This window comes from Sorex fumeus, unplaced genomic scaffold (assembly GCF_029834395.1).
Source record: "Sorex fumeus unplaced genomic scaffold, SorFum_2.1 ptg000122l, whole genome shotgun sequence".
NCBI lineage: Eukaryota > Metazoa > Chordata > Mammalia > Eulipotyphla > Soricidae > Sorex > Sorex fumeus.
The window spans coordinates 11,053,453-11,078,842 of NW_026606179.1; the positions used below are offsets into that span (position 1 = coordinate 11,053,453).

The 25,390-nt window shown below is 53.3% G+C and overlaps 1 protein-coding gene across 1 annotated transcript; it reads right to left on the reverse strand.

The window, feature by feature from the left end:
• Window positions 1–1,873: 1,873 nt before the first annotated feature.
• On the reverse strand, window positions 1,874–25,121 carry CPT1C (carnitine palmitoyltransferase 1C). Its single transcript, XM_056135992.1, has 20 exons — window positions 24,833–25,121; window positions 24,119–24,263; window positions 22,056–22,195; window positions 18,886–19,057; window positions 18,661–18,762; window positions 18,446–18,583; window positions 13,317–13,394; window positions 12,483–12,590; window positions 12,189–12,273; window positions 11,192–11,387; window positions 10,885–11,067; window positions 10,007–10,112; window positions 9,109–9,225; window positions 8,035–8,199; window positions 7,574–7,708; window positions 6,233–6,385; window positions 5,605–5,718; window positions 5,390–5,482; window positions 5,073–5,194; window positions 1,874–1,944 (listed from the first exon to the last, which is right to left on the reverse strand). The coding sequence occupies exons 2-20, from the start codon at window positions 24,248–24,250 to the stop codon at window positions 1,935–1,937; spliced, it is 2,349 nt and encodes a 782-aa protein (XP_055991967.1). The 5' UTR covers window positions 24,251–24,263; window positions 24,833–25,121; the 3' UTR covers window positions 1,874–1,934.
• Window positions 25,122–25,390: the final 269 nt, after the last annotated feature.

Here is a 25,390-nt window from a genome sequence, read left to right on the forward strand (position 1 = left end):
GCCCTCCAGAGCAGTGCTTAGAGGGCACCGGGGCCACTCCTGGCAATACTAGGGGCAGATGTTTCAGTGCTGTGGCTACCTTTCGCTGGGGAAAAGGAGGGTGAATTTGAAACCAAGAAACTGTTTGGTGCACACATTCTGATATTCTCGCAGGAGAGAGCACAGTGGGGCTGAGCACAGGCTTTGTGTGTGTGTGTGTGTGTGTGTGTGTGTGTGTGGCACATCTGGCGATGCTCAGGGCTTACTCCTAGCTCTGCACTTAAGTCACCCTGGCAGTGCTCAGGGGACCATATGGATGCCGGTAATCAAACACATTCAGCTATGTGCAAGGCAAATGCCCTACCTGCTGTACTACTGCTCCAGCTCCTGATTACAGCCTTTCCATGAAGGAGCCTCGGGTCCAATCCCCAGCACACATGGTCTCCCAGCACCATAACGAGTAACCTCAAGCACAGGGCTTGGAATAGCTCCTCACCCCAGCACAAAGCCCAGAATAATCTCGAGCTCCCAACACCAGTTGTGGCCCAAAACACAAGCCAATCGCCAAATATACAACGAGCGGTGTGTGCCAGGACTGGCTACTATGTGTAAGTTAATTTCATATTCCTAATGTCCAAGTATCTGCTTTCTTTTTTATTTTGGGGACATACCCAGGGATGCTCAGAGCTTATTCCTGGCTCTGCACTCAGGAATTCCTCCTGACAGTGTTTGGGGGACCATATGGGGTACTAGAGGTAGAACCTGTGTCAACTGCGAGCAAGGCAAGTGCCCGCCCTGCTGGACTATTGGTCTGGTCCCCAACTATCTGCTTCTTAAAGTTCTCCAACACCAAAAACTGATTCTTTTCCTGAATAGTTAAGTCTGAAAGTATACTATTCATTCTGTCCAAATCACATTATACTTTAGTGCATGCACAGTCCAACCACAAGAGGATGGGGTTTTGTTTTGTTTCATGGCCACACCTGGCAGTGCTCAGGGCTTACTCCTGCCTCTGTCCTCAAGGATCACTCCTGGTGGGTTCTGGGGGACCATATGGGGTCAACTTCATGCAAGGCAAATCCCTTACCCACTGTACTATTGCTCTGCCCCTTGGTGTTTATTTATTTTGTAAAGCCTTTGATGCAAATCTTCTGAAGATCTTCTAAGGAACTAGATCAGGGGCTGGAGTTTGATCAAATTAGTTTGATACTCAAGACCCCATGAGGGTCCACCACACCCACTAGGAGTGATTCCTCAGTGCAGAGCCAGGAGTAAGCCTGGATTGCTGTCAGGTGTGGTCCCCCCAAAAAACAAAACAGAACAAAAAAAAAAGAACTAGACCAATGAGGGGACCATATAGATAGTCCAGAGTTAAAACACTTGCCTTGCATACAAGCCCAGAGAATTCAAGCCCTAACACCACATAGAGGACCACATAGGGTCCCCATTGAGTGTTTTGAGTGATCTCTGTGCCTAATTAGGGCTTGAAGTAAGTCCTGAGGACTGCTTGGTGTGACCCCAAAATAAAATAACCCAAGGAAGAGGGGTACCTCGGTTCAGGTGCAGCTGATCTTGGTTGGCCCCCTGGGACCACAAGGTGCAGCAGCACTACTGGGAGGCTCCCTAGAGCAACTCGAAGCACACAAAATGCAAAACCAAACAAATTAAAACACAAAACATGTATTATCCCACAGTTCCCACCCAGGGTCTCAGAGGTCTTGGCAAGGTATGCCAGGCGGCACTCATCTGAAGGTTTGACGGGGGCTGAAGAACGGGAACCAGAGCCACAGCGAGACCCTCCACATCTCTCCCCAAGGCTGCTATTGGCCGAGCGCAACTCTCCATCCCAGCACCTCTGCGCAGCTGCTGTGGGTCTGCCGTGGGGCCGATGCTCCCGGGGCAAAGGGCTCAGGAGACAGAAGGAATCCAGAACGTCACTCAGCGCTGAGGCACATCTACCTGATTCTTCAAATCAAAAAAACAAAATCCAACAACAAAGGAGCTCACTCTGGGGAAGAGAACTAAGGCAGTTGTGGGGACCCACTGGGGTCAGCGGGTGGGGGGCAGAAAAGGGGTTCTGGATTTTTAAGGATTTCTTTTTTTTTTTTTTTTTTTTTGCTTCTTTTTGGTCACACCTGGCAATGCACAGGGGTTACCTTGGCTCTGTACTCAGGAATTCAGGGATTACTCCTGGCAGTGCTCAGGGGACCATATGGGATGTTGGGAATCGAACCTGGGTAGGCAAGGCAAATGTCCTACCCACTGTGCTATCGATCCAGCCCCTTAAGTTTTTTTTTTTTTGCCACACCCGATTTTGCTCAGGGGTTACTCTTAGTTCTGCACTCAGGAATCACTTCTTCGGGGATGCTATGGGATGCCGGGGATCAAATTTGGGTCAGTTGCGTGCAAGGCAAGCGCCCAACCCGCTGTCCTATCGATCTCACCCAGACGGTTCTGGGTTCTGGTTTGTTGTTGGGCTGATGCCATGCTGGACTGGTGGAAGCCCAGGGCACTTGATCCTGCAGCTGTCAGAGTCCTGGGGTGGATGCTGGATGACTGGGGTTTGGGTGGGGTGTGAAGGTACTGGTGATTTTCTTCCTCCCTCTCCCCTGCTGTAGCTGAGATGACCAGGGTAAGAGGTACTTGGCACAGGTGGTGGTGGAACCCTGAGCATGGCCCTTGGGCATGTGAGGAGGTATTGGGGACTGGACACACCGCCCCTCTCTCCAGTGGCCTCTAGCACTGATGGCGGGTGTAACTGCACGAGACCATAGGAAGAAGCCACGGTCACAGGGGACAGTTGGTATTTCTTGTTCTTGTGGGGGCATCTAAGGCTGAAACCCCACCTGGGTAGATAAGGGCTTCCCCCATAGCAATGAGTTCTTGAGAATAAAACCAACTAGCCATAAGGCTGCTAAAAACCCACCTTGTGAGCACTAAAACTAAGGCCTGAAAACACCTTTACCTGGTGCCAATCCAGACCCAGAGAAGCCTAAACCCCCCACCTCACCCCGCAAACTCCAGCAGGAACAAAGGCCAGGAAAGGAATTTCAAAGAGCTCCCAACTTTACCCCTTGGCAACCACCCTAGCAATGACCTCTTACCTAAGTGAAAAGCCCCTCATTTGCCGCTTGGCAAAAACCCTATAAAAGCTGAAGTGTGGGGCTGGAGCGATAGCACAGCGGGGAGGGCATTTGCCTTGCACACGGGTGACCCAGGTTCTATTCCCAGCATCCCATATGGTCCCCCAAGTACCGCCAGGAGTAACCCCTGAGCATCGCTGGGTGTGAGCCCAAAAGCAAAAAAAAAAAAGAGCTGAAGTGCATGCATATGCAGCCAAACCTATGTGCAGCCTGTGTCCATGTGTCACTGCCAAAGCATGTGCTGCCTGAGAATATGTGTCACCTGCATGTCCCCTCTTGAGATGTGGACTTTCATACTTCTATATGGAACGCTGGGATGTGTGCCAAGCTCCCTGTCCCCTCTGGAGAAGCCCAAGTTCTCTCCTGAGTGTGTTTCTCTCTGTTTCTCCCCCACCTTTCCTAAAAGCTTCCAAATAAAACCTATTTTAACTTCCCTGACTGAAATTCTTTCCTGAGAGGGAAAGGCAGAAACCTGAAAGGCCTGGGGAAGGTCTACGACTGGCTTTGCTTCCCTGCAGGGTGCCAGGTTCACAGCTGACCCTCGCCAGTTCTAGATTCCCCCAGCCATTCCCAGAGGACAGAGGGAGATTCCCAGAGGATAGAGGGAGAGCAAGAGAAAGCTGCAAATTCCTTTCTCTAGGTTGCCACCCCTCTCCGCCCCACTTCGCAGAAGTCACCCACGGACCCCACCAAACATCAGGGCCATACACAGGGGTACTGAGGCGGACCAAGAAACACCCACAGGGCCTCTCATGTGCACAGCCTGGGCTGCCATGTGAGCTGCCATGGAGAACTTGGGTGCAGCAAAGTCTGGGGGCCGTACCCGGGCACCCTCCCTCTACCAAAGCCATGGCAGAGGTGGAGATGAAGGTGGAGATGGAAATGGCAGTGATGGGCATTGGAATCCTGGGCCCCGGGCCAGAGCAACAGTACAGTGGGGAGGATGTTTGCCTTGCATGCGGCTGACCCAACATTCCCACAGGGTCCCAAAGTACTGCCAGATATAATCCCTTAGGGAAGAGCCAGGAGTAAACCCTGAGCATCACTGCCAGGTGTGACCCAAACATCAAAAAACAAAAACAAAAACAAAAAAGAAATCCTGGGGGCATGTTTGGAATGTGCCACACCAGCAGGGGCCACTGAGCAGTGTAGGCTGGTGGATCAGGCCCCGGATTGGCTGTTTTGGGCTGGAGTGAGAGCACAGCGGTAGGGCGTTTGCCTTTTACGCGGCTGGCCCAGCCAAGCCAGGTTCGATTCCTCTGCCCCTCTCGGAGAGCCTGGAAGCTACCGAGAGTATCGCGCGCACATGGCAAAGCCTGGCAAGCTACCAGTGACATATTCGATATGCCAAAACACAGTAATAAGTCTCACAATGGAGATGCTACTGGGCCCGTTCGAGCAAATCGATGAACAACAGGACAGTGACAGTGACAGGACCCTGGGAATAGAGCACTCAGCTGAAGTTTGGACTGTGGCAGGGAATTCAGGGTTGGGTAGGTGAATGGGGATGAGGCCCTTCAACTCTTCCTGCCCCCACTGGCTCAGGAGCTCAGTGGACGTTGTATAGTGGTGCACCATCTATTATTGACAGGTGTGGGATTTCCAGGCTCAAACAGGTGCCTCCGGCCTGCACCAGATGGGGCAGAGAGATAACCCCTTTAAAGTCTGGGAAGGGGCTGGAGCAATTGCACAGCAGGTAGGGCGTTTGCCTTGCACATGGCCAACCCGGGTTCGATTCCCAGAATCCCATATGGTCCCCTGAGTACTGCAAGGGGTAATTCTTGGGTGCATGAACCAGAAGTAACCCTTGTGCATCTACGGTTATGACCCAAAAAGAATAAAAAAATAAAATAAAAATAAAAATAAAGTCTGAGAAGACCAGCTCCCTACCATGTGGGCTGCAAGGGCAGAGGGCGCTGTGGAATTCTTAAAACAGAGGAAGATGCAAACCTGTGCCTCAAATCCTTCTCCCCTGCCCCGCTGGCCCTTTGCACGAGACTCTGTCTCTCTGGGAACAAGGAAGCAATGTCCAGCAAAGCGTCCTGGATGTGCTGGCCCAGGCGGTGCGAGTCCTGGCGGGAGAAACAGGGGCAGGTGAGGGTCAGCAGGGCAGGGTGCACTCCGGGGGCTGGCCACAGGCTGGTGGTAAGGATCGTGGGGTGTGAAGGAGCGGCTGGAATCTGGATTTCTGGGTCTGAGGGAGGAGGTTGCGGGTTTTGAGCCCTGGGTCTGCGGGAGAGGGTGGGGCGTGTTCCCGGCTGCCTCACCGTTTTTGTGCTTGATTTCTTGCTAGAGATGTGAAAGGTGACCACGTCTTCCCCCATGAAGATGTAAGAAACGCCATAGCCGTGGTCATCAGCCTGCAGAGGGGCAGGAAGCGACCCATGGAGCCGGGTTGCCCCTGCCGCCGCCACCACCCTCAGCACAGAGCCCAGCGTTCTCCTCCTCCCCCCAGGGCCTCCAGGGTCCCAGCTCTACTCACAGGCCCGAATCCACCCCCGGAGGAAATGTAGTCGGGGAAGTTGTGGACGTCAAACAGCTGTGTCTGCTGAACAGGGATCTGGCTGGTGGCCAGAAGCCACTGCTCCGAGTGAACCTGCGGACAGGAGCTGGGCTCCAGTGGCGGACATACCGACTCACCTGCACCCTTCCACAAGGCCCTTCCAACGTCCAGCCCCTGCGTTTCTTTAGGGACCCCCTCAGGGTTTTGGCTTACTTGACTCCACCCCTCTGCTTCGCCATGCCCCAAGCCCCTCCTCATCTCTATGACCACGCCCCTTCCCCACAGAGCCACCCTCCTCCGCGCCACGCCCCTTTCCGCCGTGCCCCACCTTCCCGTGGCCACGCCCACCTCGCCATGCCCCGCCCATCTCACCATGCCCCGCCCCTCCTTTATAGTTACACCCTCTCCTCATGCCCCACCCCTTCTTCATGGCCACGCCCTCCTCTAGAGCCCTGGTCCGCTCCGTGGCCCTGCCCCTCCTCATTCTCATTTTTCATTTTTCTCTTGCGCTCATCACTATCCCCCCATATGCCCTACTTGCCCTGAAGTGCCTCCCTTCTCCAGGGGTTCCCCGTTTCCCTCTTTAACACTTATCCTGCACCCCAACCTGGTCCAGGAATGGTGACGGCAGGTGGAGGAACTGGGACACGAGGCAGAGGGCAAAGAGGTGGCGGTCGACGCCCTGTCCAATCATAGCCGCCTTCAGCAGAGCCTGATGCTTGTCCACAGCCAGACGGAACAGGGCCAGGCACTGTGGGGCCTAGGGTCCCCAAGAGGTTACAGGTCATGGAAAGACAGGAAGGGAGCTTACTTCCAGGTCTGTTGAACATCAGTCCTTAACCCAGTTTTTAATGTGCCTTACAAGGCAGAGGTAACTATTTTACTGTGAGAAACTGAGGCCCAGATTCACCCAGCAAAGCAGAATCTAATGCATGCCCAGGTCTGATACCTGATATCGTGGGCTGAGGGACACAGGTACATGGGATGTTTGGAGAAAGAGATTATATTGAGCATTGGTTTGGGTTTTGTTGTTTTATTTTTTAGTTGGGTTGAGGCTATCCCTGGCAATTCTTGGAGGATACTCTGTCCTTGGGGGACCCTATAGTGCCAGGGGTTGAACTCAGGCCTCCTGCTTGCAAACCCTGAGCTCAGAGTATGGGTTTTCAACTTTCCGTTGTTGCTGTTGTTGTTGTTTTGAGTGCCACACCAGGCAGTGCTCAGGGCTGACTCCTGACTTTGCACTCATTCAGAAATTACTCCTAGCAATGCTCAAGGACCATATGGGATGCTGGGGATCAAACCTGGTCACATGCAAGGCAAGTGCTCTACCTGCTGTACTATCTCTTTGGCCTCCCAACCATTTTTTTAAAAACACTTGTGGGTGATGATTGTGGATGTTGGTTGCAAACCACCATCAGTGAAGCAGAAATATTTTTTTCATAAGCTGACAGGAAATCTCTGTAGGCCACCAATGGTCTGAGGACCTAGAGTCTAAAGCCACTGATAGGGGTCGGAGAGATAGTATAAAAGGTTCTTGCTTTGCATGTGGCCGACCCTCATAGGGTCCCCTGAATGTTGCCAGCAGTAATTCTGAGCACAAAGCCAGGAGTTGAGCCTGACCACTTCCAGGTGTGGCCCCCAAAATGAAAAAACCAAAGTCACCAATAGAGAGAATATATGGAACAGTGTAAGCAAAGGTTATATGATCAAAGAGAGCTCTAGATGGGTTCAAGACTCTTGGGGTGCTCTCCAGTGGTTCTGTGCTAACCACCTCCCCCCCAACACACACCCACTACATCAGGGAGTGATCTGGGGTCAGATCGCCCAAGTATGACCTGGCCTGGTTCATTACACTCATCCTGGGGCCTGGCCGCCACAGGGGTACCAGACATGTGTGCAAATGTCCGAGTTAGAGGGAAAAATGAGCACCGCGTCGGGCCATACCTACCAGCCTCTCCCGGGACTCCATGGCTCTCACAAAATTGCAAGATTCTCTCGTACAAGACCGCACAGTCTCTGTCCGGCCTTCAAGGAACAAGCGGGTCATTGCTGACTCATACGTCAGGCAGAATCGGCCCCGGTCCTGGGGACAAGAAGAAGAGTCCGTTGGTGGGCTCCAGGCATCGCCACCCACTCAGCCTCCTCCACCAAGTACTGTGAGTGGTCAGAGAGACAAATGATGCAGCAATGACTGAGAAGTCTGGGAAAATTCCCATGAGGGCCCCACCCGATGGCACTGAAAGCCAGAGTGCACACATGACAAGCGGGCCCTCTGGGTTAGACCCAGCATTAGAAGGAAGGACCACCAATCCCAGAACACTTGTGGGTATGACTCAAAATCCAAGCCCCCGCCCTTCCAAAACGAAAGGTGTTCTGTGAATGAGGCTATGGTCACAGGAGTCAACTGACCCGGAAGTAGGCCAGCTGCAAGGCCATCTGGATAAAGCCGTCGGAGGACAGGTGGCAGTGTTTGATGAAGCCCTTGCCAAAGTGGGAGAAGGGGAAGACGTGGCAGTCGATGTCCTCAGCCAAGATCTGGGCTCCCCTCAGGGCCAGAGAGATGGACAGGTCAATCTAGGGGAGCAGTGGCCAGAATTAGACATGGGGTAGGATTGGAGCTGGGAATGGAGTTCTGGTAGGGGTGAATTAGGGGTCTGGGGACAGTGAAGGCAACTGGGGCTGAGCCAGGTGAAGGGATGGATGTGGGGAGGAAGGCAGGGAAGGGGGGATCTGGGGGCAGGAATGTGCTGGTTTTCTGGTTGGGTCAGGGAGGAAGAAGACTGGGGTTTGGGATGGGGATGGTTGGGAAGGAGATTGGGTTAAGTAGGAAGGAGATGGGGTTGAAGAGAGTAGGACATTTGCCTGGCACACAGCCAACCCGGGTTCCATTCCTGGCATCCCATATGGTCCCTGAACACTGCCAGGAGTAGTTCCTAAGTGCAGCACCAAGAGTAACCTCTGAGGGGCTGGAGCGATAGCATAGCAGGTAGGGAGTTTGCCTTGCACACGGCCAACCCGGGTTCGATTCCCAGCATGCCATATGGTCCCTGAGCACCGCCAGGAGTGGTTTCTGAGTGCAGCACCAAGAGTTAACCTCTGAGCACTGCCAGGTGTGACCCAAAAACAAACAAACAAAAAAATAAAAGGAAGGAGATGGAGGTTGGGGAAGGATATTAGGTTGCGGGATTGGGTTATTGAGATGAAGGAACTGAGTTTGCCACTGTGGGGGGAAGGGACTCTGAGGCCTGAGTTTGCTGAGACCAGACTGAAGGTGAGGCCTGAGGCTGGGGGAAGGCTCAGAGTGGAAAAGATGAGATTGTCAGGGTTACAGTTGGGGTTGAGGAGGTGAGATTTCAGAATGGTTGGGGCCTGGAGGGAGGGTGCAGGGCGGGGGAAGTCTGACTTGAAATGGAGCTGTACCACTGGGCAGAGGTACTGAGAAGGGGAAGGAATGGGGTGCATTTAGAGTCAAAACCTCCTCACCTTGTCTGGGAGATCCCAATGCAGCCGCTGGGGCTGGGGCAACGTGGAGTCTGGGCACCCTTTGCAATGCCCATCAGCCGAGTACCCCAGCTGAAAGCACTCAGTGGCCAGCATGAACTGCAAACAGAGGCAGCTGTCACTGTCGCTCCTCCCGTGACAGGGTCCCTAGCTAGGGTCTATGTTATGTGGCTATGAATGGGCCAGAGATAAAAATGAACTAAGTTTCATTTACAAGCAAAGACAGTCAGGAGGCCAGAGTGACAGTACAGCAGGAGGGTGCTTGCCTTGTACACAAGCGAGAGCATCACCAGGAGTGATTCCTGAGCACAGAGCCAGAAGCCAGGACCAAAAACCAAAAACCAAAACAACAACAACAATAAAAAAAAAAAAAACAGGGAAGCCCAGGGCTTAGAGAAACACTCACTGGATAGAGCATGAGCTTTGCATGCAGGAGGACCCAGTTCCACCTCCAGAACCACACAGCCCCCCAGCACCGCTGGGTGCAACTGTACATAAGCACTTTGCCAGGAAATGTCGCCTACTGCCACCAGATGTGTCTCCCATAGCTGAATAAAAGGTCAGGGTGTGAGCCACTGAGGGACAGTGGCCCGGCAAATCCAGCGGGTTGGTCTGGATCAGGGGGTGGAGGGTAGGAGACCTCATTCATGGGCATAGAACGAGCGTTCTGGATTCTAACGCTCACCCTGGGTCACATACCGCTTGTCTATCCCCGACGGTCAAAAGCACTGCACAATCCCACACCCATTTCTTTGTGGAGGGATCACAGTGTCCCATCCCGGCCTCTCTCGAGCCTTTCCTTTGACATAGACCCAGGAGAAGATGGTCGCTGGCAGAGGGGGTGCTGGAGCCCAGGGCGGGGCGTTGCTGCTGGCCCTACCTCCCACATGTGTCCTGAGACAGGGCAGTCCGCCCACGAGTGTTCCACGCTGAGCCCCAGCTTCCCGTTGGAGAAGACGATGAGGGTGAAGGATTTGTCAAACCAGCTAGGGAGGGAGAGTTGGGCGCCATCACCCCGGGCCTGAAAGAAGGCTCCAGGCGCTGAGTGCAGGTTCCAATCCCAGCATCCCAGGGAGCAACCCCCAAGCACAGAGCTGTGAGTCACCCCTGAGTATCACAGGGGGTGGCCCCCAAACCAAAAGACAGTGGTCACCAATGACTGGGGGGGGGGGAAAGAAGAGTTAGGGTGCTCTGTGTGAACCTAGTAGGGGTTGGGGGTCAGGGAACCTGGGCTCTGGTCCTGTCCTGGTGCATCTTAGCATCACTAAGAGATTGGGGATTTTCGGTGGTGGTTCTGGATTGCCTGAGATGTATCTGGGGATTGGAGAATTGGGGGAACTTAGGAGGACCTGCAGAGAAAGCCTTGAAGCATGTGGGGTGCCAAAAGTTGTTAGGACAACTTTCAGCAGGGTGAGTACAGGGCCCCAAGGATGGGGATTCCATCTTTCTGAATCTGTGGCCTCCAGGACTGGGGTTCTAGCTCTGGAGGTACAGATCTGGGGATTGTTGCTCTGATCTGAGTCAGTTTGACCACCTCCCACCACCCCATATTCATTGACCCTTGCTCTAACATATGCTCCCAAAGTCCCCCCAACTCTCCAAATCCTGGATCACAGGAGCCCACATCTGGGTTCCTGAGCCCAGGGCTCCTCCCCAAGGGATGAGTGCACAGATTGAGGGTGGCTCCTAACCCTGGGAGCCCAGATACCCAGCTGCGGGGTGCAGACCCAGTCCCTCCGGATACCCCCGCACACTCACCGGTCGTAGCCCCTTCCGGCCAGTAGGGCGTGAGCATAGGCATCAAGGGAGGCTGCGGGGTTCTCCTTCATAAGCCCCCGGGGCTCACAGTCCAGCGAGACAAAGAACGCGGCCCCTTCCACGGTCTCCAAGGTCTCCTGAGCCTGCCTCTTCAGGCTGCACCGCGCCTGCGCCCACTGGTCCCTGTGCAGCTGGGTACGTCTTAGCTCTCCGTCCACGGCCCCGCCCCTCCGGCAAGGCCCCGACCATCCGGCATCCGCCCATCTGTCCCCTGACACTGGCCACCGGCGGGACCTCTGACTCTCACCTGGGGGCGGCCGTAAGGGCAGCCAAATGTTCCTCGAGGGGACAAGCGGGCGAGGGGTCATCCAGGATCCGCTGGAACTGCAGCTCCAGGGCCCGCGGGGACAGCAGGCCGCTGGGAGAGTGGGTCCCCACGCGGAAGAAGCGGCCTCGGTGGAAGACAGCCACGTGGCGACTGTCATCTAGGTGGTGGATGTGGTCTAGGGGCAGCCAAAGTGGGGAGCAGGAGGGCGCAAGTAGTAGCAAGAGAATAGAGCCCACTGTCTTCATCAGGGCCCACACACACCAGCAGTGTTCTTGTTCTTCTTTGGAGAGCGCACGCTCAGTCCTGCTGGGGGCTGCTCTTGGATTTCTGCTCAGGGATCACTCACATACAAAGCATACACTTTACCCTGTCATTATTTTTTTTTTTGGGGGGGGGTGCCACCCTGTGGTAATCAGGGGCTATTTCTGGCTCTGTGATCAGGAGTCACCACCGATGGCTGAGCTCAGGCGATCATATACGGTGGTGGGGACTCAGGATGCAAGGCAAGTGCCTTAACCCATCTATCTGGCAACCACGAAGGTTTTAACCTGGTCAAGTATGCAGCCAGGTGGGGCTGGAGCAATAGCACAGCGGGTAGGGAGTTTGCTTTGCACGCAGCCGACCCGGTTTGGTTCCCAGAATCTCATATGGTCCCCCAAGCACTGCCAGGAGTAATTCCTGAATGCATGAGCCAGGAGTAACCCCTGTGCATCGCTGGGTGTGACCCAACCAAAAAAAAAGGATGCACACAGGGCTCATGGTACCACATGGCAGCCAGAGAACTAAGTCTCACTTCACCTTTTTTTCTATTTTCGTTTTTTGGTTTTGGACCAAACCCCACTAAAGGTTTGAGGGTCACTTCTGACGCCGGGGAAGTGGGGAGCCATGCAACGTGGGGATCGAACCTGGGGCATTCCGCATGCAAAATCTGTTCTCTGGCCCTTCAAACCATCATCTCTCTGGCTCGGGGGCTCACCTTTATAGATGCCGGGAATGCGAGTGGTGTTGAATATCTTCTCGTACTGCGCTGAGCACAAAGGCCGCATTCCCAACAGCAATGTCTGTAGGAGAGAGCCTGCTGGTGACACGTGCCCCCCCCATGCCCCATCGGGAACACGCCCCCTCTGAGGCCACGCCCCTGCCGGGACCACGCCCCACCAGGACCAGCCCTCCACCTGAACTACACCCATGCCTTGGACCACGTTCCCACAGGGACCACCACCAGTAGGGACCACAGCTAGGCCTCTGCTCCAGGTTGCCCACCTCTTACCGGCAGGATCTCCTGGCGGTTGAGGTGGTGGCGGTACAGGAGGAGAGCGTGGACCGCGTTTCCGGCGCGAGCTGCCTGCAGTGGTGTGGGGGTCACATACAGGAAGTCCTAAGGGCATCAGAAGGGAAGAGAATGGTTTCAGGATTGCCCCAATGGGGGCACGAAGAGAGAAGAATATTTAATTTCTGGATTCAATTCAAGGAAAGGGCCATAAAATTCACATTATACCCAGTCACCCAACCCGAGACCCAGGGTGCTAAGGACACAAACCCCCACATCACCCCTAGCTTTCTTCTCTCCTTTTTTGGGGGGTTGGAGGGTGGATGCACATTCTCAGGGGTTACCCTGGCTCTGTGCTCAGGCAGGGCCAGGGGATCACGTGGTTCCAGAGATTGAACCTGGTCAGCTGCATGCAAAGCAAGCGCCTTATGCTCTGTTCTATGTGTCCTGTTCTCTTTCTACACACCTCCTTTTATTTTTAAATTTGGCATCCCCGGTGGTACTCAGGGCTTACTTTTGGCTCTTCTCTCAGGGTCCTGGAGGGTTTGGGGACCATATGGGATGCTGGAGATTGAACCCAGGTCGGCTGCATACAAGACAAGTGCTTTACCTGCTGTCCTATCTCTCCATCCCTCTTTTTTTGAGGGGGGTTCACACCCGGCGATGCAGAGAGGTTACTCCTGGCTCTGCACTCAGGAATTACTTCTGGCGGTGCTCGGGGGACCATATGGGATGCTGGGATTCGAACCTGGGTTGGCCGCATGCAAGGCAAACGCCCTACCCACTGTGCTATCGCTCCAGGCCCCTCTCCATCCCTCTTGCTTCCCTTCTCACCATCATATAATAGTTGCTGTTCACCATCAATGAGTTTCGGGAACGCAGGTACACAAATTCTTCCCACCAGTCACTGACCTGAGAGCAGGGCAGAGAGAACACACAGTTGGCACACTTGGATCCACTGGGAGGCTGGGGTGGGGCAGGGGGAGCCCACAGACACTGGGCTGAATGAAGCAGCGAGAACACCAACAATCAGAAAAGTAGGGACTGGAGTGATAGTACAGTGGGTAGGGCGTTTGCCTTGCACGGAGCTGACCCGGGTTTGAGTCCCAGCATCCCGTATGGTCCCCCAAGCACTGGAGGAGCAACCCCTGAGCATCGCCGGGTATTACCAAAAAAGCAAAAATAAATAAATAAATAAAATAAAAATACATCATTGAGGCTCACACATGCTCACAGGTAGTTTCTGTTTGGAAAGATGAACAAATTTTGAAAAGTGATCTAATGATTGTTACATAGTGGTGCTGGGTGGGTTCACGCTGGACTCAGTGCTAGGGGTCATTTCTGCATTTCTGGCCATGTCTGGTCCCTGGACTCCTTCATGAAAATCCTTCGAAGCCCTTTTTGTTTTTTGTATTTGTGTGTGTGTTGGGAGGGGGCACATCTGGAGATGCTTAGGGCTTAATCTTGGCTTTGCATTCAAGAATCACTCTTGGTGGGGCTCAAGGGACCATAGCTGGGGATCAAACATGCATTGGCCGTGTGCAAGGCAAGTGCTTCACCCACTGTACTATAATTCTGGTTCCTGCAAAGCCCTTTGTTTCCTCTCTCTGGTTTTATGCCAATTGCCCTGATCTTCTTGGAGAGGATGCTGCAGTCAGTGTACATGAGGAAATGAACAAGGCTTGGGGGACATTAATAACAAAAGTAGGTCCCTGTACCCACCCAGACAACATCCAGGGTTCACATGCTCTGCCACACCACCAACATCTCTCCAACAACGTCCTTCAAACTCTACAGCCAGAGCAAACATTCCAGGTTCCCAGTCACCAGTTCCCACCTTTACCTCCAATTTCAGCAGCATCAGATTCTCTCCAAGACTCAGCCCCAGGACTGGCTCTAGAGCCTTGATTTTCTCATGCAGCTATGCCCTGTCTGAGCAAGCTTGTACCCTCCCACTCAAACGCCCCACCTGTCTCTTCATGGCCACCCACCTCTCCTTACTGCCTGCTGGTAGTTATTTATGGTTTACGATAAAAGGCGGTTGAAAACCCAGTAGCAGGCAAGTGCTGACTGAATCTCACCTCCGTTTCCCAAGGAGCTCAGCTCAAGCTCCTGAATTCAGAATGAAGGTCAGTTTTAAGGAGACAGACTTGGGAATGGAAAGACAGTACAATGGGTAGGGTGTTTGCCTTGCATGCAGCTGACCTGGGTTTGATTCCCAGCATTCTTTATGTGGCCCCCAGAAAACTGCCAGAAGAAGTGATTCCTGAGTGCAGAGCCAGGAGTAACCCCTGAACACTACTGGGTGTGCCCCCAAAACAAAATTGGGGTTGGAGCGATAGTACAGTGGGTAAGGCCCTTGCCTTGCACACAGTCAACCTGGGTTTGATCTCCAGCATCCCATAGGGTCCCCCGAGAACTGCCAGTACTAATTCCTAAGTGCAGAGCCTGGAGTAGCAACCTCTGAGCATCGCTGGGTGTGACCCAAAAACAAACCAAACAAAACCAACAAAGGAGGTGGTCTTTTGTTTATTTGTTTGTTTTTTTGAGTCACACCCAGTGATGTTCAGGGGTTACTCCTGGTTCTACACTCAGGAATTACTCCTGGCATTGCTCGGGGCACCATATGGGATACTGAGGATCGAACCCAGGTCTGCTGCATGCAAGGAAAATGCAATCCACCCCCCCCACCGTGCATACGCTGCCTGAGCCCATGTCTACTTGCGCCCACATGGCTAAGCACATGTGATGCCTGAGTATGTGTGTCGCCCGCATCTCCCCTCTTGAGATGTCTACTTTCATGCTTTCATGTCTAATGCTGGGATGTCTGTAGGGGCTCTCTGCCCTTGGAGAAGCCCGTGTTCTCTCTTGAGTGTGTTACTCTCCACTCTCTCCAACTTTCTCTACCTCCTTCCCTTCAAAACCTCCAAATAAAATGCTTTACTATTCATTGTATGATACAGAGCCGCAGCAATAGCACAGTGAGTAGGGCGTTTGCCTTCCATGCGGCTGACCTGGTTGGATTCCTCTGCCCTTCTCAGAGAGCCCGGCAAGCTACCGAGAGTATCTTGCCCGCACGGCAAAGCCTGGCAAGCTACCTGTGACATATTCAATATGCCAAAAACAGTAACCACAAGTTTCACAGTTTATAGTGAAATGTTACTGGTGCCCACTCGAGCAAATCGATGAACAACGGGAAGACAGTGCTACAGAACTACTTCAAAAAAAAAAAAAAGAAAATGCCCTCCCTACTGTACTATCACTCCTACTCCAAGGAGCAGGTCTTGCCACAGAGAATTTGGAGGGACCCAACTCTTCCATGGCCCAGAGGATGGATAACCACTGGCAAGAGTCTAAAACGGTTCCTGGAATTTTTGCTCCAATAAAAGGAGTGGGAGGGAAGATATCCTAGAGGCGGAGTTTATCGATTGAATAGCTGAGCTTAGAATATTCTAGCAAGGGGTGGGGTTCAAAATGTAGCAGCTTAAGACATGCTCCCCGGACCCCACTCAGGCTGAACCTCATATCTGGGAAGGCTTGGAGGGGGGACAGGTCGTGGGACTTGTCTGCCCCAACAGAGCCCAGTAACCAAAAACCTCCAGAACTCAATTGCAGCCATGCTCACCGTGAATCTCCACAGGCTCAGACAAGCCTCATCCATGAGTGGATCTGCTGAAAAACCCAGGTATGCGAGTTTTGTGACCAAAATCTCCAGGTTCTCACAGAGGCAGGAATGGGCCACCTCCTCCCATCTCCCTGTTCTTCTAGGAGCCTGGCAGTCACTCCCAGAAACTGCCTCAGGCGCTATATAAGCTCTCTAGGCCATGATCCAGAGACTCATGTTGGAAGACAGCAATAAGCCACAGACATGCCTTCAGACCCCGAAGTCACCATCCAGTTAGGTTTTTTTTGTTAGTTTTTTTTTTTTTTTTGCTTTTTAGATCACATCTGGCAATGCACAGGGGTAACTCCTGGCTCTGCACTCAGGAATTACTCCTGGCGGTGCTCGGGGGACCATATGAGATGCTGGGAATCAAACCTGGGTCGGCTGCGTACAAGGCAAATGTCTTACCTGCTGTGCTATCACTCCAGCCCCAGTCACCATCCAGTTAAAAACTTAGCTCCAGGTGTACCAATCTATTTAAAATTTTAGAATTTCTAAAGCACGTGACTGCATTTGTGGCCATGCAACATCTTATACTCTACACCACTGATATACCAGGAGTAGCACATCATGTTGGATGGGGGGGTAAAGCAGAAGGCAACTGATAACTGATTTCCATTAAAAAATATATATATATATATATATTAGCACACAAGGTTCAACATGCAGCATGATAGTAAATCTCTATATAAGGGCTTAATGACTCCAGGCTGAGATACAACAGTCTTCACACACTTTCTTCTAAGGAAACTTTGATCATTTTTAGCGGATTATAACAAGCAATACAAAATAAATTATTTATGGTCTGCCATTGGGGTGGGTTTGGATGGTAGTGGGGAAAATTCAAGATATTGGTGGGTGGAAGGTATAATGGTGATGGGATTAGTGCTGAAAATATTGAATGCAATAAATGATTGTGAACAACTTTATAAAAATAAAATTTAAATTAAAAAAATTTTTAAGGTTGCAGCTTGAGGGCTGCCTTGCTCAGGGCATGCTGGGTTTGACCCCCAGTATGACATGCGATAACCCAGAGTCCACCAGAAGTGATCACTGAGTGCAAAGCCGTGAAGTAAGCTGGATTAAGTCACAAGTAAGCCAGATGTGGCCCCATAACAAAAACAAAAGTCCTGCATGTGGTCACTGGAGAGAGGATTTGAATCCTTGGTTCTGCGTATGACCACCACTACCCCAGTACCACTAAGGGTCACTCCTGAGCACAGAACCAGGTCCCTGAACATCAATAGGTGTAGCTCAATCACCCCCTCCTCCTGCCACACACAAATAAAATAAAAGTTAATGGGATTAGAGAAATAGTGCAGCAGGGGAGCGTTTGCCTTGCATGCTGCCGACCCAGGTTTGATCTCCGGCATCCCATACGGTGCTCCAAGCAGTGCCAGGAGTAATTCCTGAGTGCAGAGCCAGAAGTAACTTCTGAGCAACACTCGGTGTGACTCTCCCTCTGCAAATATACACGTGTATGTGAATGCATTGGGAAATGGAGCTTTTGCTTAGCTGTGTGAGGCCAGACCTCCGGTGCTGCCCAACAGTCAAACGGGGTTGGAGAGATGTTCAGACATGTGCTTTTTTTATGGGGGGGTGCAGGGGGAGGGGGAAAGGGGAGCAGGTTGGATCCAGGGGGTATTACATGAAGTCCCATCGCAACCCCTGAGAACTGTGGGGGTGTGGTTCCACACACAAGAAACTGGGCTCAGACAGCTGGCACAATGGGCTGAGCACAACAGACTGACTTATGTTTTTGTTTTTTAGGGTTTTTTTTTTTTTTTGGCTTGTTTTGTTTTTGGGTCACAGGGCTTACTCCTGGTTCTGCACTCAGAAGTCATGCCTGGCAGTGTTGAGGGGACCTTATGGGATGACAGGGATCGAACCCAGGTCCGATGTGTGCAAAGCAAGTGCCCTCCCTGCCATGCTATCTCCCCAATCCCTGAACTCATGTTTAGTATGCTGGATACGAACCCTGATATCACCAAGTGTGGCCCAAACACCAGATAACAGGAATAACAAATCACCAAATGGAATTTGGTGGAGGCATGATGGGTATTCAGCATACTGGAGAGCAGGCAAGTGCTGAGGATAGCAATGTATCTGGAGAAGAGTTGAAACCAGGGAGCGACCAGGGAAAGAAGTATTGCAGCATGGGGAGGGGCGCGAGGACTGAGCAGGGAGCGGGTCCAGGAATACACATTTGGGGGCGTGTCCCTGAATGTTGACAGGCGTGGGCACGCGCCAATCACTGCAGGGTCTGGGCGGTGAGCGTGAGAGGGCGTCTAGGACTCACGTAATTGGACGCCCACCACGACTTGAACCGCAAATAGCGCTGCAGTGAGGACCCTTGCAGCCTCAGGAATTTCTGCGCCAGGACGGTCGTCTCCTCGAAGTCCTCCTTGGAGAGGAGGGGTTCCACCGACTCCAGGTACTGTGGGGGGCGGGGGGAGAATAGGCTTAATCAGGGTCCCCCTGGCCCCGGACCTCATCGCAGTTGGGGGTCGGTACCTGGCGCACGGTGTCCTGCAGCGAGGGTACTGGCAGGCGCGGCAGTGAGCGCTGGTAACTGAAGAGCATCGGGTGGCGGCCAGAGAAGATGCGAACCAGGGCCTGGATGAAAGGTGCCGTTATTGGGGCACTGGGCCCCTCTGGGGGGCGGGGAGGCAGGGTGTGACTAGCTGCGAGAAAGAGGAGGAGTCAAACAGGGGAGAGAGGAGCGGGCCTATCGCATACTAGCCAGGTCTTGGTCGTGGTCGACATAGCTCCGTGGGGCTCGTGGAACCAGCCGTGGTAGGACAGAAGCAGCCGCAGCGCCACATGCAGCGTGAGGATTAAGGCGCCCCAGAGACAGGAAGCAAAGACCGCCGCGGCCAGGACGCCCCGAAGCCGGTGATGCTGTCCACCCCTGGGGAAGAGCAAGGGGTGGCCTGGGTCTCTCAAACACACACACACACACTCACTCACTCACACACGCACGCTCCAGCCCCGCAGCTCCTGCTAGTACTGTCTACTGATTTTTATTTTTTGGGGGATGGGTAGTTGGGGCCACTTGTCTCCCCAGTCCCTGCATACAGGTCTTTGGGCTTTAGGAGGCTGATCTGTAGTATCAGATCATCCCATCAGATATCCCTGGTCTCCAGATATTTTTTGTTTGGTTGGTTTTTGGGGGCCACAGCCTGCGATGCTCAGGGGTTACTCCTGCCTCTGCACTCAGGAAGTACTCCTGGCAGGGCTCGGGGTCCATATGGGATGCTGGGGATAGAACCTGGGTGGGCCTCGTACAAGGCAAGTGCCTTGCTATGCTGTTTCTCTGGCCCTTGGTCTCCATCCAGATTTGTAAAGTAGATGTGACCCTCTGTCTCCCCAATTCAGGGGGTGGACAACTATCTTTCATTTTTCCTTTTCTTTTCTTTTTGTTTTCATTTTTGCTTTCTTTTTTGAGGGGTCACCCCTGGCAGTGCTCAGGGGTTTCTCCTAGTTCTGCACAAAAAATTACTCCTGGCAATACTCCGGGGACAGAACCCAGGTTGGCTGCATGCAAGGCAAGCGTCCTACTCACTGTACTATCCGTCTGACCCTTCTTTTTGTTTCTTTGGTGAGGTAAAAGTTTTATTGAAACTTATTTAAGGAGACATGAAGCAAGAGAGAGTGAGCACACATAGCAGCCCCCGCCCAGAGTGAAAACAGGCAAAGAAAATTGAGATAAGCAAGTGAAATACACGTTCAAGGGAGAACACAGGCTTGAAGAGTGAGCCCCTTTTGGAAAATTTTAAAGGGTTTTTTTGGCCAGATTTTGTGGTGCTCAGATCTTAGGACTCTTGGCTCTGCACTTAAGGATCACCTCTGGCAGTGCTCAGAGGAGCTTAGGCAGGCACATTGGAGCTCCAGCCTGGGTCAGTGCCTGCAGCTCGTATGCCTTACCTGCTGAAAGGTAAGGATCAGGTCCTGGGGACAAGTTTCTAGGCTTCCCATGGACACAGGCAGACATTAGGTCAGTGGAAGCTGGTATTTTGTCCAACCTGCAGGGATATTGTCCCTCCAAGATTTCAAATTCTCAAAATGTGGCTGAGGCACAGCTGGGAACTGGTGAGGAAAGCAACTTCCTGGGATGGAGAGACAGATCAATGGATTGGAGCGCCTGCTTTGCCCATAGGAAGGCTGGGCTCCAGCCCTGTCACCACATGGTCCCTGAGCACTGCAGGGAGTGACACGTGGGCAAAGAGTCAAAAATAGCCACCTCCCACCTTCAGATGTGGCTCAAAAGCAGACCTACTAAGATCCCTTGAGGTAGGGCTGGGTGTTACTCATCTTTTTCATGCTGTCCACATAAACCCAATACAAACATGGACAGAGAGATAGCACAGTGGGTAGGCTCCTGCACACAGCAAACTCAGGTTTGATTCCTGGCAGCACATATCTTCCCCTGAGCACCACCAAGAGTGATCCCTGAGCATAAAGTCAGGAGTAATCCCTGAGCACCTCAGAAGGTGGCTCAAAACCCCAAAACCAAGACAAAACCAAGAAGCTTGAGAGACAGTACAGCTGGATGCGTGCTTGCTTTGCACATGGCCGATCTGGGTTTGATCTCCAGCCCTGCATATGGTGCTGGGAGCACCACCAGGAGTGAACCCTGAGCAGTAAGCCCTGAGCACTGCCAGATGTGCCCCCCAAACAACAACAGCAACAACCCAAAGCCAAGTCATATTCAACTTTGGGAAATACTGATCTCAAAGTAACACTAAATCAACATGTTTGCAAGATACAGAGGGATGGGAGACATATCCTGCTGTGACGGGGGCATCATTTCCCCTCTTCAAACAGACACGTCCACTTTCCTGGAAATTACTCCCTTTGATTCTGCAACTGCTCCTTGCAGCTGTTGGCAGAATCTGGACCTTCCCCAGGAGGATAGTAAACTATTCGAAACTGACCCTCCCCTCCTCCTGCTTTTCAATCCTTCCCCAAAGTGAACACCAATGACAGAACCAAGGACTGTCCTGAATGTCCCATGCACCTGAGTTTGGTCACACCCAGCAGTGCTGGGGGGGGGGGCTGCTCACATCTCAGTGCTCACTCCTGGACTGCTTGGGAATGATAGACCTTCAGTATGGAAAGCATGAGTACTAGCCTTGAAACTTTCCCTGGCTCCATATACCTGCTTTTGTTTAACGTTTCCAATCACCCTAAGGAACAATTATTGTGCCTCCTGATAAAGACCCTGACACCAAAGATGGTGAAGCCTCTTGTCTAAGACTGAGCAGCAGAGCTGGAGCAATAGCACAGTGGGTAGGGCGTTTGCCTTGCGCATGGCCGACACAGGTTCGATTCCCACCATCCCATATGGTCCCCTGAGCGCCGCCAGGAGTAACTCCTCAGTGCAAAGCCAGGAGTAACCCCTGAGCATTGCTGGGTGTGACCCAAAAAGCAAATAAATAAATAAATAAAATTTAAAAAATAAGACTGAGCAGCTGGGAATAGGCCATATGCTTCTGGACACTTCAGGACGACGTCTGGCTGTTTTCTAGCTTGTTACCCTCTGTCTTAGCAAGAAACATCCAGGATGGAAAATAGGCACAGAGGAGAGAGAAAATTACTTTGTTTTTTTTAAAATGGATGGTGTGCTTTTATTAATCTGACACAGATGAAAATTCATAGGTTATTTTTTTTCTTTCTTTTTTTTGCTTTTCCAGCCGCACACTCAGCAGGGCTCAGAATTCTTGCCTTGGTGCTCAGGGGGTGCTCCTGAGGAGGTGCTCGGGGTGCCTGCATACAAAGCCTGGGTTCCAGCCCTCTGAGTCATCTCCCTCACCCCCCAGGGTACAGTTCCTTAGCAGGCACACCACACTGATGGAGAAGCTTGCTGGTGGGGGAGAAGGTTACTGGACTAAAAAGGGGGAGCTCACCAGTTAGGCAAGGACTCTTTGATCTTCTCCATGAGGCCCAGGGAGGGGTCCAGCTGGAGGAAGCAGGCGAGCTGGATTGCAGTGAAGAGGAAGAGCCAGCTGAGGGGGCTGGCAGGGAACACTCCCGTGAGGATGTCATTCTGCAGGAAGACAGGACATAAGCTTGGCCATTCCTTCCCTCGGCACCTCCCTCGGACATGGGCCAGCACTCATGTGGGCACCAAGCCTTGGGACTTTGGAACAATACAAAGGCCCTCTCTGAGGCTGGGTCTCTCCCCACCTATGAAATGAGACAAAAGATAGAGCTCCTTGATTTGACTTGATTATTTAGTTGCTTTGAATTCTGGGCCACACCTGGCAGTGCTCAGGGTTTACTCCTGTCTCTAGACTCAGAAATTACTCTTGGCAGGGCTCAGGGGACCATAAGGTATGTTGGGGATCAAACCTGGGTCTGCTGCATGCAAGGCAAGTGCCCTCCCTGCTGTACAATTGCTCCAGCTCCAAAGATCTTATTTAATTTTTTTTTTTTTTTGCTTTTTGGGTCACACCCAGCAATGCACAGGGGTTACTTACTCCTGCCTTTGCACTCAGGAATTACTCCTGGCGGTGCTCAGGGGACCATATGGGATGCTGGGAATTGAACCCGGGCCGGCTGCGTGCAAGGGAAAGGCCCTACTCACTGTACAATTGCTCCAGCCCCAAAAGATTGTATAAGTGGGTAAGCTGAGAGGCTGAGCCTAGGGTGTTAGGATCCCCAAACCAGGGACCAGAAGCTGTAGCTTCCAGACAGCTCCTGAGGTTTTGGTGCGGAAGAGGAGAGACATGAGAGAAACAGGTAGCCAGGAGAGAGGAAGGGACAAGTACTGAGAGTGGAGCGCCTTCATTCATATGTGTGCGCATATGCATGTGTGTGCATGCATGTGTGTGTGCATCTATGCATGTGTGTGCATGCATGTATGTGTGCATCTATGCATGTGTGTGTCTGTGTGTGCGTGCTTCTGTTTAGGCATTGAATGAGGCACAGAGACAACATCTGACTCTGAAAGAGCTTCAGGCTCTAACTCAATGCAAGCAGATAGATACTGGGCAACCTGAGCTGGAGTGGGCATATAGAGGGGAGGGTGCTTGCCTTGCAAATGGCCAACCTGGGTTGATCCCTGGAACCCCATATAGTCCCTCTCCCACCAGTACCGCCAGGAGTGATTCCTGTTAAGTCCTGAGCACTGCCAAGTGCAACCTAAAAGCACAGAAATAAAAATAACAAACATCAGAACAGTGGCTGCCTTGTTTTGGAGTCACATATGGTGATGCTCAGGAATCACTTCTGGAGGTGCTTGGGGGATCATATGGGATGCCGGGGATCAAACCTGGGTTCGCTGCATGCAAGGCAAGCACCCTCCCCTCGTTCTATGGCTCCGGCTCCGGTCCCTGACTTTTTTGTTGTTTCTTTTGGACGTCACCTGGGGCTGGGGGACTGGGGTGGGGGTGGGGGGAACACGACCATATGTAGTACCAGGGATAGAACTTATTGGCAGTGTGTAAGGCAAGCACCCTGCCTGCTCTGTACATCACTCTAGCTCCATATTCAATCCAGTACTCCTGCCCTGAGCAGTGCAAGGAGTGATTCGTGAGCACAGAGCTGGGAGTAAGCCTTGAGCATCCTGGGTGTGGACCCCCAGTAAAGAAAAGGGCTCTCTGATTTGGTGGGCAGAGCTGGGTGACAAAACTTCTCTAAAGGACCAGGGTGTGGGCTGCCCAAGATCCTGATCAGGTCTTGAGGTTCTGCAAAGTGAAACCCCTAATTCAGAACCTGGGGGTGAGTGGGAAAGGGTTCACCCTGCAGGTCGGGAATTACTGATCCTAGATTTTGGGGTGAAGGTCATGCTTAGGGCACAAGGGAAAGGAAGGGGGCTGCCCAGAGAAGCGGCCGCAAACAGTGAGCAGTTTCCCAAATTGGAAGTGGGCATATCTCTTCCTAGATGGGGACCCCAGCACCCGGGAAGGCGGACTCCAGGAGGCCGTGGCCTGGGGCTCAGGGGAAGGCAGGCGGCGGCGCTCCTCACCCAGAGCCGGGAGAGATGCCTCCTCCAGGAGCGGAGACCCGACAGGTAAACGTCCCGCAGGACCGGCGCGCCCAGCTCCTGCGGCTTCAGCGACGACGGCGGGAAGCCCCCGGCCTGGCGCGCCTCGGCCATGGCTGCCCGGGGCCTGGGGGGAGGACGCGGGTCAGGGCCCCGGCCCGCGCCCCGCCCGCAGAGCCAGCCCACTCTTCCCTAACCGCGGCGGAGCCTGAGGGTGCTGACCCCGAGCCCACACGGCAGTCGCGGTCGCGAGCACACGGAGAGGCAGAAGGGGGAGCCTGGGTGCGCCCCTTTCCTCGGCTCCGCTGAGAACTGGCAGAGCCCCCAGCGAAAGGCTGGCCGGATCTATCGTGGGGGAGGCAAAGTGGACCCCGGGTGAGCGGTCCCGGCTCGGGAAAAACACCAGCCTCAGCAGCACTCGAAACGCGCACCTGCACGGCCACCCCATCTCCGCTCCCCACTCCAAGGAGGGGTGCGGTGGGTGGAGGAGGGGGTCGCCGGTCTTTGGAGTCACCAGCTCCCGGGTGGCCTGCAGCCCTCCCCCTCGCTCCCGGGGCTGGAGGGGGTGGGGAGGGAGCGCCCTATTGCGCATGCCTCGCAGCCCCGGATGCCGGAGAGCCCCTGGACCAGTGATGGGGAGGCCCGCAGCCCGACCCTGTGCACTCCTCCAGGCCCCTGAAGGCGTCCTGGTCTTACCGCGTTGAGTCAGGGATCCGCCGATCGGAACCTAGAGACCAAGACCGGGTACCCCACCCCCACCCCGATTCCGAGAGCCGGGACCCGAGTCTCCCCCGTGCATATGTCCAATCCCAGAGCGACGAGTCCGCGACTCAGTCGACGGGGCTCCGGAGCTCCTGCCTGTCTCCCCGACATCCAGGAACCCCGATTTCTGTCTTGCGGGTGCCTCGCAGGGTATTAAAGTCCGGAGCTTTATCCTTGCTCGGTTCCGATCTCCGCGCTCTGGCCCCGCCCCATCCAGGCTTTCGGCGTTATCGCCCCGCCCACTCCCAACCCCGCCGATGGCCCCGCCCACTCCTCAGCGTTATGGCCACGCCCACGCCCACCCCCCAACAATGTTCCACAATGTTCCAGCACCTACCCACCTCCAGTCTGCACCCAATCCGCGCCCTCGGTTCCAGTCCTCCCTCTCCTACTGCTTGGCCTAATTCTGCCTTTGGCCTCTTCTGAAGCCCCTATTGGGCTTTCAGGCTCCCTTTGTGGCTTTTCTTTTCGGGCCACAACCGGGATGATCAG